The sequence below is a fragment of the Petromyzon marinus genome, chromosome 51 (assembly GCF_048934315.1).
Source record: "Petromyzon marinus isolate PM22_M1 ecotype Great Lakes invasive population chromosome 51, UKy_Petmar_22M1.pri1.0, whole genome shotgun sequence".
NCBI classification, from domain to species: domain Eukaryota; kingdom Metazoa; phylum Chordata; class Hyperoartia; order Petromyzontiformes; family Petromyzontidae; genus Petromyzon; species Petromyzon marinus.
In genome coordinates, this window is record NC_133717.1 from 7,843,872 (window position 1) to 7,854,140 (window position 10,269).

At 55.5% G+C, this 10,269-nt stretch overlaps 1 protein-coding gene across 1 annotated transcript; it reads right to left on the reverse strand.

Moving 5' to 3' along the window:
* Positions 1-156: 156 nt before the first annotated feature.
* On the reverse strand, positions 157-9,189 carry HSDL1 (hydroxysteroid dehydrogenase like 1). The gene is made up of 5 exons (XM_032973536.2): positions 8,051-9,189; positions 6,858-7,058; positions 5,583-5,827; positions 4,891-5,118; positions 157-4,549 (listed from the first exon to the last, which is right to left on the reverse strand). Exons 1-5 carry the CDS (start codon positions 8,289-8,291, stop codon positions 4,469-4,471), a joined length of 996 nt encoding a protein of 331 aa, XP_032829427.1. The 5' UTR covers positions 8,292-9,189; the 3' UTR covers positions 157-4,468.
* Between the last annotated feature and the right edge of the window lie 1,080 nt (positions 9,190-10,269).

The window sequence follows — 10,269 nt, forward strand, 5'->3', positions numbered from 1 at the left end:
GGGGTCCTCTTTGTAAACTCTGGAAGAATCCGATGAGCTATAAAGCTCTTTTTCACATGTCCAGTAGGGGCAGGTCAGAACGTAACAATAACAATACAAAAACCATGACAGGAGTGCAAAGTATAGGAAAGGTAAACAAATACCTTGAAACAAATACAAACGAAACTTTTTTTTTATTGTTTCAGAAGCGACCCGGCCACAAATCATAGCTCACCGAAGTCGCTTATCACATGAAAACGTTTTGCAGCCAAATAATCTAAACGCATGTTTCGAAATGTGGAGGGGAAAACCGGAGGACCCGGAGAAAAAAATGCACGGAACCACGGGGAGAGAACGCAAACTCCAAATATGCAGCAGGCGTCAGGGTAGGAATGGAACCCACGACCTCCTGTATACCGGGCGAGGTAGTTAACATCTCGTTTTACCATCACCCACGCCCGGTGATTCCAAATGCTCAGAGCTTCACTTCTCACTCGATAATTTCTGCCACGCCGCTAGCGTTGGCTGGCATTGAAGTAGCGCTTATTTGGCGTAAGGCACTACTACTACCACTAGAGCAGTGGTTCTCCTTAACCTGGGGTGCCCTTTCTGGGGGTGCGAGTCACGGCCACATTTTTTCAGAAGGTAAATCATTGAAACACAAGCACGGGCACGTACGTACAACTTACTTTGTTTCGTCAAACCTATGCGTGTATTAACATCACACATTGTTTAACGATTAACAGAGGGGTGCAAGGCTGCAGTAAATGTTAAGAACCACTCTGCTCTAGTGGTAGTAGTAGTGCTACATTGTTATGTGCCTGCCATGACCATGCGATGTTGTGTTGGAGTGGTGGTATCATGGTTAGCGCGCTGTGCTTGAAAACCGGCGGTTCAAGTTCGATTCCTGGCCATGGCCAACATTGGGATTGGTCCTGCTCTCCATCCCCTTCAACCCACACTGACCGGCGCGGTGAAGTATGGCTTAAAAAAGAAAATTGCCTTTGTCCATCTGTGGATCGCGAACAGCTGGAATTTTATATGTATTTTTTGGGTCCCTTCAAAATTCACAGCACTTGTGCTGGATTAATTTGATTGGCCACTTGCCCCCCCCCCCCCGCCCCCGCCACAGTGCCCCTGAGAAGCCAATTAAGTTGGACTCCTGGTCTCAGTCTGTTCCCCTAGAGCAGGGGTCGGGAACCTATGGCTCGCGAGCCAGATGTGGCTCTTTTGATGATTGCATATGGCTCGCAGATAAAACAAAATATTCTCACTTGTTTTAATCCATCCATCGATTTTTCACTGCGCATGTCCTGTTCAGGGCTGCAGGAGCAATTGTCCATTATTTTAATTGGATGATACTGGCCTACGTTTGCCGTTGCTGGGTAAAACAGGTAAACGCCCCCTTTTGAATCAGTCTGAGACTGCGTCTGCTCGGTCATTAGCTCAAAGCTAACCCTTCGACGAAGAAGATGGCGAAAAGAAAAAAAGACGACGAGTATCGTACATTTCAGGACGAATGGACCGAAGAATTCGCCTTTGTGGAGAGAGCGGGTTCTGCGGTGTGTCTAATTTGCAATGACAAAATTACATCGTTGAAACGGTCGAATGTAAAGCGGCACTTCGACACGCGCCACGCTACCTTTGCATCAAAATACCCTGCGGGAGACAGCAGAAAGAAAGCGTGCCAAGAGCTTCTGAGCAGGGTGCAAGCTAGCCAGCAGCAACTCCGCGTATGGACCCGGCAAGGTGACTATAATTCGGCTAGCTTTGCTGGTTCTTTAGCAATAGTGAGGAACGGAAAACCATTCACAGATGGCGAGTATGCTAAAACGTTCATGCTGGATGTAGCCAATGAACTTTTTGATGATCTTCCGAACAAAGACAAGATAATCAAACGGATACAAGACATGCCTCTGTCGGCAAGAACTGTTCATGATCGTACCATCGTGATGGCAAACAAAGTGGAGGAAACGCAAGTGAAGGACATAAATGCAGCGCCGTTCTTTTCTCTGGCTTTGGATGAGTCAACAGACGTGAGCCATTTGTCGCAGTTCAGCGTGATTGCAAGATATGCTGTTGGTGACACACTGCGCGAAGAAAGTCTTGCTGTTCTGCCATTAAAAGGGTCCACAAGAGGTGAGGATTTATTCAAGTCTTTCATGGAGTTTGCTCAAGAAAAAAAGTCTACCTATGGATAAACTTCTCTCAGTGTGTACTGATGGTGCTCCGTGTATGGTGGGGAAAAACAAAGGATTTGTGGCGCTTCTCCGTGAACATGAAAATAGACCCATCCTAAGTTTCCATTGCATTATACACCAGGAGGCACTTTGTGCTCAGATGTGTGACAGGCAGTTTGGCGAAGTGATGTCGCTGGTCATTCGTGTGATCAACTTTATTGTTGCCCGAGCCTTAAATGATCGCCAGTTTAAAACACTGCTGGATGAAGTTGTAAATAACTATCCTGGTCTGCTTTTGCACAGCAATGTGCGTTGGTTGTCAAGAGGGAAGGTGCTTAGCCGTTTTGCGGCTTGCCTGAACGAAATCCGGACTTTCCTTGAAATGAAAGGCGTCGGGCATCCTGAGCTAGCCGACACCGAGTGGCTCCTCAAGTTTTACTATCTCGTAGATCTGACTGAACATCTGAACCAGCTCAACGTGAAAATGCAAGGCATTGGAAATACAGTGTTATCCCTTCAACAAGCTGTATTTGCTTTTGAAAACAAGCTGGAGCTTTTCATCACGGATCTTGAAACAGGTCGTTTACTACAATTTGAAAAACTGAGCCAATTTAAAGATGCATGCACAGCAAGTGAGCCCATTCAAAACCTTGATCTCCACCAGCTAGCTGGCTGCACATCCAGTCTCCTACAGTCCTTCAAAGCACGCTTTGGAGAATTTCGTGAGCACACTCGTCTTTTTAAGTTCATCACCCATCCAAACGAGTGTTCACTGAACACAGCCGACCTGAATTACATCCCTGGTGTCTCCGTCAGAGATTTTGAACCAGAAGTGGCTGACCTGAAGGCCTCAGACATGTGGGTGAATAAGTTCAAGTCACTGAATGAAGATTTGGAAAGAATCACACGACAGAAAGCGGAGTTGGCGAGCAAGCACATGTGGACAGAAATGAAAAAACTCCAACCCGAAGACCAGCTGATTCTCAAAACTTGGAACGCGCTTCCTGTCACATACCACACACTGCAGCGTGTGAGTATTGCTGTATTGACCATGTTTGGATCTACGTATGCATGTGAGCAGTCATTCTCACATCTTAAAAACATCAAGTCCAACCTACGATCACGTTTAACGGATGAAAGCCTCAACGCTTGCATGAAGCTTAACCTCACCAAGTACCAACCCGACTACAAAGACATCAGCAAATCCATGCAGCACCAGAAGTCGCATTAATGGTGAGTGTTATAACAACATTATTTAAAAGAATAAATTCAGAGGCTTATTATACTGACATTTAGTTTAATTCACTTTTAAAATATATTATATGGCTCTCACTGAAATAAATTTCCAAATTTTTTCTTTCATGGCTCTCTTAGTCAAAAAGGTTCCCGACCCCTGCCCTAGAGTGAACTTTGCAAGAGCGATTGATGGGTCGTTTCTTTTCCATTCAAAGTGTTCTCTGTCTCCGCACTTAACAAAACTACACATCTACAGCCGGGTGGGGTACTCGTCGTGGAATATATGTGTGCTTTACCTACTCAACGTGGGCATGCGGTTGGCACCAAAGGTGGCCCAACCCTTCCATATGTACTGGGTGGTCGACTCTGCACAAAGCTCCCCCTAGTGGGCGCACCCTGCACGGCAGCTACGCAGGTGTCGCCGGTCTGCCGAGTACCCCAATGCACTGAATGTGCAGTGGCCTAGTGTCCGTCAAATAGTATTGCATCCTAAGTATCCTGAAGGACGCATTAGTCTGGCTTAACGAAACACAATGTTACACGCAAAAAAAAAGCAGGTTTGGATGTACATTTTCCAAGTATTTTATAATAATGTAGTGATTATGAATTTACAGCTTCTTTGCCAATCCATGTGACGGCCGCTGGTCATGGGGGGTTATGTGACCATACTGTCTCTCGCTCGTCAGCACGGGTTGGTGAAGGTGGAGGAGCAAGAGACGCGGTAACATAGAAGCACAGAACGACGATATCTTTGCTGCGCTGCCCACAGGCGCAGCAAAGATATCGTCACGTGACTTTACCGAAAGAACCAAGAATATAAGTGATCCCTTGCGAAGGACGGCAAGGTTTGGTTCTTGTAAAATAAACATTGTATGGAAGAGGAAAAAAAGAGGTCAGTGGGCTTGGGCAGGACGCGTCACGGCTAGAAGAGGTGATGGAATAAGGCCAAGACTAATATGGCCAAGACTAATAGCGGAGTGGATATCATACATTCAAAGCTCATCCATCGGGCACTCGAAAGATTCTGATTCCAAGTGCTGGTGGTGTCAATGTTCCGGATCCCGCCGTTGTCTTCACGGCTTCCAGAGGAGGATGTTGATGTGCATCGCAAACCACGCCCACAGCCACTCCGGCATCAGTTGAGCGATCCACATCTGTTGAGCAACACATGAAATTTCAAGTTTACTATCGAGTTCACGTTGATTAACGAGGTGCACTCATTTGCAGTCGTAACCTGGGGCATCGGCCTGTCAGTAGGGGGCGATAAAATTTGCACCATGACGCCACTAGGTTATTTTTTCAGAAGCGACGTTGCTACAAATGATAGCTCAAACGAAGTGGGCTTATCATCACGTGCAAATTTATAGCAGCGAAATAATCTCATCTATACACACGTGTCTAAATGTGCGGGGCGGGGTGAAACCAGAGGATCTGGAGAGAGAAAAAAAAAAACTCCAAAAACCCAGAGGTCAGAGGTCGGGATCGAACCGCGCACCTGCAACGTGTGCGGCCAGTAACCCGTGGTGCGTCGCGCGACTCCCAGCGTGCTGACGGCGTGACGCGCGTACTCCTCCGCCGAGGGCACGAACAGCCAGGGTCGGCGGAAGAAGCGGCCGGGCGCGGTCATCCGCGTGGCCACGTAGAAGGGGATGAGCGTCTGCACGGCGACGCCGCTGCCGGCGCACTCCCGGCTCAGCGAGCAGCTCCAGCTCTCCACAAAGGCCTGCGGGGAAAAAAGCCCGAGACGAGGTTGGGTCCCCCGTTCGCCGCTGAATGTGGGGACGCGCGAGCGGCACGGCGTTCGTTTCATTCAGAGAGGCGCAGTAGCGCCGTTTGTTTTTTTTAAAAGACGTTGTTACTCACCGCAGAGAACCGTGGCGACCGCTGCACTCTATGACAGCAGGCGCCAACACTGTGCCGCACGCCCGCCCGCACGGCCGTGCGGGAGCCTCGGCAGCGATGAGGTTATTTTAGTTTAGTTCTTCACATACGTCATCGGAATTGGAAGGGGTTAAGGGAAGTAAGCGGGCCGGTGTGGTCGACGGCTGTGGTGGCGGTGGCGACTTTGGGGGGGGTGGCAGTAGCCTAAGGGAGATGGGAGTGCCGAAATACGTCTCGGGCGTGAGAGATGCGCGCGGGGGGGGGGGTAGGAGGCCTTCGCCCGGCAGCAGAGAGCGGGGGGGCTACCTTAGTGGCGGCATAGGCGGCCATGTAGGGCGTGGGCTTGAGGCAGCTGCCCGAGGAGACGTTCACCACGGCCCCACGGCCTCGCTCCAGCATGCCGGGCAGCAGCAGGCGCGTCATGAGCATCGCGGCCGCCATGTTCACGTTCACCAGCTGCCACAGCTGCTCCTCGCCGGCCGACAGGAAGGGGCCCGGCACCACCGGCATCACGCCCACGTTGTTCACCAGCACGCCCACGTCCATCCCCTCTGGAACGGGCGCAGGTAGTGGGGGGGGGGGGAATAGATCACAAATATATGCAAGCGTGGTTGCGAGTCTAAAATGTGGAAGAGAGAGCGCGCGCTCATGCCATAAGTGAATTTGAGAGCGAGCACGCTGATGGTGGTGGAGCCAGAAAGAGTGCGTGTGTGGAGGTCACGTGGCAGCTGAGATGTTCCCGGTGAGACGGCGTGGGTAATGATGTGGTGGGTAACCGTGGCGTGGGTAGCGGTGGCGTGGATAACGGTGGCGTGGGTAGCGGTGGCGTGGGTAGCGGTGGCGTCGGTAACCGTGGCGTGGGTAGCGGTGGCGTGGGTAGCGGTGGCGTGGGTAACGGTGGCGTGGGTAGCGGTGGCGTGGGTAGCGGTGGCGTGGGTAACGGTGGCGTGGGTAGCGGTGGCGTGGGTAACGGTGGCGTGGGTAACGATGTGTTGCCTGCGCAGTCATCTCCCGTCCACTGTTTATTTTTGTTAAGGCCAGTGCCGATTGGTCACCACACACCGCACCAGGTCGCTCGCTCCTCGCCAGTTTACTCCGGGAATCCGCGGGCCCACTGCACCCCCACCTCCCCCCCATGTGTCCGGGTTGAGCCTCCGAGATATGTAGCCTGAGCTACCTCTGGGTCTCACCAGGGCTCCCCCTCTATCCAGTTCAACACACGTGCCTGTCGAGCCTATGTGGTAACATTCGCTACTCATGCGCGGTTCTCACCACTGCCCCCCCCCCAACCCCTCTCCCACCCCACCCCCTGAACTTGCAAAATGATTAGGGGGCCCGAGTTCACGCCTGGACCCCTCCCCGCGCATCCCTCCACTACCAATAGCCGCAGGTGGTCACGGCGCTCGCGTGCCGGGTTCGGTGGGCAACCTGAGGCCACGTGCAGTGGCGAAGGCCTCGCTGGCAGACGGTCACGGCACGGCCCCACCCCAGGCGGTGCCACGGGTGTTGGCTGACCGAGATGACCGACAAATACAACCGACGACCCCCCACCCCCCCACCCCACCCCCCACGACGTTTTACCGAGGGCGCGCGTGATATCCCCGTAGGCAGCGGGGCCGCGGCCGAAGTCGGCCACGACCTCGAGGGTCCGCACGGGGAAGTCTCGACGGAGCTCCTCTGCGGCGGCGCCCAGACGGGCCGCGTCGCGCCCCACCAGCACCACGCCGAGCCCGCGGCGTGCCAGCTCGCGGGCGTACGCGCGGCCAATGCCGGACGTGGGGCCTGGTGGAGGAGAGAGAGAGAGAGAGGGGGCGAGGGCGAGCGAGCGAGTGGAGAGAGAGAGAGAGGGGGGACGATCTCGATCACGTCGGCCTCGGCCCCAGGAGGGGGCGGGCCGCGCGGGTGATCGTTGACGTCGCGCTGGTGGCATCGCGCTGGCCTTCGTCTAGCAGTGGATTGATCATAGAAAATGACTAATTGGATTCTGCTGGCGGGGGGGAGGCGCTGCCAGCTCTAGCACGTGTCCAGGTTGAGCCTCGCAGAGAGCGTCTGGATGTCACCAAGCTCCCCTTCATGTAGAACGGTGGTGGTGGTGGTGCAGTGTTCATCTTCGTGCCCCCCACACTCTTACCCCCCCCCCTTTCGTCCCTGTTGAGCCTTCCAGACACGTGGTCAGGATTAGCAACCTTTGCATGGGGTCCCCCCCTCCCTCCTCACCCCCCTTCCTTCACCCCCCCTCCACTTCTCTCACCCCCCCCCCCTTAACTTGCAAAATACTGGAGGGGGGGGACGCAGCCGACGTCACCCCTGCACCACCACCCCTACCTGCATCACCACCACCCCCTACCTGCACCACCACCAGCACCACCCCTACCTGCACCACCACCCCTACCTGCACCACCACCACCCCTACCTGCACCCCTACCTGCACCACCACCAGCACCACCCCTACCTACACCACCACCCCTACCTGCACCAGCACCACCCCTACCTGCACCACCACCACCCCTACCTGCACCAGCACCACCCCTACCTGCACCACCACCAGCACCACCCCTACCTGCACCACCACCCCTACCTGCACCACCACCACCCCTACCTGCACCCCTACCTGCACCACCACCAGCACCACCCCTACCTACACCACCACCCCTACCTGCACCAGCACCACCCCTACCTGCACCACCACCACCCCTACCTGCACCAGCACCACCCCTACCTGCACCACCACCACCACCACCCCCCTCTTACCCCTCCCCCCACCACGGCCTCACCGGTGACCACAGCCCAGGTGCCGTGCGAGGCGGTGAGCGAGCGGGGGGGCGCCCCCCGCAGCAGCGGCAGGAGGCGCGGCGCCGCGTGCACGCGCAGGGCGCCCCCGAGGGCGCGCAGCGCGCGCAGGGCGCGCCCGGCCGCGTAGAGGGCGCCCAGCAGCGCCAGCGCCTCCTGGTAGGGAGACAGAGACCCGCACAGCTCCCTCCACAGCAGCGCGAAGCTGTCCACGGCAGTAGCCATGACGGGGCTGCTGGTAGGGGGTGGTGGTGGTGCGGGTACGGGGTGGTGGTAGGGGGTGGTGGTGGTGCCGGTAGGGGGTGGTGGTGGTGCTGGTAGGGGGTGGTGGTGGTGCCGGTAAGGGGTGGTGCCGGTAGGGGGTGGTAGGGGGCAGTGGGGGTGGTGGTGGGGAAGACTGGAAACAAATGGACTGTCGAGGCGATCAGGGTGGTTGTGGAGAAGGGGTCTAGCTGTGTGTGTGTGTGCAACTGTGGTGTGTATAGCTGTGTGTCTGTGTGCAACTGTTGGTGTGTAGAGCTGTGTGTCTGTGTGCAACTGGGGCGACTCGGTGGCTACGAAGAAGCGGTCAAAGGGGATCTGAGAGTCTTAAAGTCTTGGTGCCAGAGAGAAAGGCCTCCAGGCGGAAGGGAATCCATGCCAAGTCTCGAGTCCTGGGCTCTGGGATCCTCGTTCGCCCAGTCCCCGTGTGCCCGGCTCCCCGACATGAGCGCCAGGCGAGGAGGAGTCTCAGCGTCCAAAGGGTAGAGGTAGAAGGTCACCCCGGGGCCGTGCCTCCCTCCTCCTCCTCGCCGCCCCCTCTCCCTGTCACCCCGACCGGGCACGCAGACCCGGCACGTGGGCCGGAACCAAAACATCAACCCGGAACCCCGTGGAAACAAATTAGCCAGTCCCCGTAAGAATAAAAAAAAACAACGCACATTCAACACTCGGATTCTATTACAGTTATATCGCAATTAGTAAAAAAAAGCGGTGCCGTTCGTTAACTTGTTATACTCTCACATTGTTTTTTTTACGATTATACACAAGGCAAAGTTTTTAAGAATTATTATTTCAGAGTTTGACAGCCGGAAGTCGGTTGTGGTACGGACACATTCGAGGCTGCGCGAAACTTCCGCCTCTGGCCGGAACGTGCGACCACGTGGGGAGAGTTGTGGATGGGGAGCGGTGGCGCAGTGGTTAGCGCACTGTGTGTGGAGCGATGGCGCAGTGGTTAGCGCGCTGTGTGTGTGTGGAGCGGTGGTGCAGTGGTTAGCGCAGTGTGTGTGGAGCGGTGGCGCAGTGGTTAGCGCGCTGTGTGTGTGTGGAGCGGTGGCGCAGTGGTTCGCTCACTGTGTGTGTGTGGGAGCGGTGGTGCAGTGGTTAGCGCAGTGTGTGTGTGGGGAGTGGTGGCGCAGTGGTTAGCGCACTGTGTGTGTGGGGGAGCGGTGGTGCAGTGGTTAGCGCAGTGTGTGTGTGGGGAGCGGTGGCGCAGTGGTTAGCGCACTATGTGTACGTGGGGAGCGGTGGCGCAGTGGTTAGCTCACTGTGTGTGTGGGGAGTGGTGGTGCAGTGGTTAGCTCACTGTGTGTGTGGGGGGAGCGGTGGCGCAGTGGTTAGCGGACTGTGGGAAGAAATTTTGCAGTGGTTCGCTCGCTGATCCCATCTGTAGCCGCATCGATGTTGGCCGTGGTCCGGTATGGAGCTTAGTTCGCCGGGCTCACAGCGCAGTGCGCTCACCACTGCGCCTTAGCGCCTCGGTAACACGTGCCACCAGCAACACGTGCCACCAGCAACACGTACCACCGGCAATACATACCACCAGCAATACGTACCACCCGCAACACGTACCACCCGCAACACGTACCACCGGCAACACGTACCACGGGCAACACGTACCACCAGCAACACGTACCACGGGCAACACGTACCACGGGCAACACGTACCACTGACAACACGTACCATCAGCAACACATACCACGGGCAACACGTACCACCCGCAACGCGTACCACCCTCAACACGTACCACCCGCAACACGTACCGCCAGCAACACGTACCACCGGCAACACGTACCACCAGCAACACGTACCACGGGCAACACGTATTACCGGCAACACGTACCACCAATATGCACGTACCACCAGCAACACGTACCACGGGCAACACGTACCACCGGCAACACGTACCACCAGCAACACGTACCACGGGCAACACGTACCACC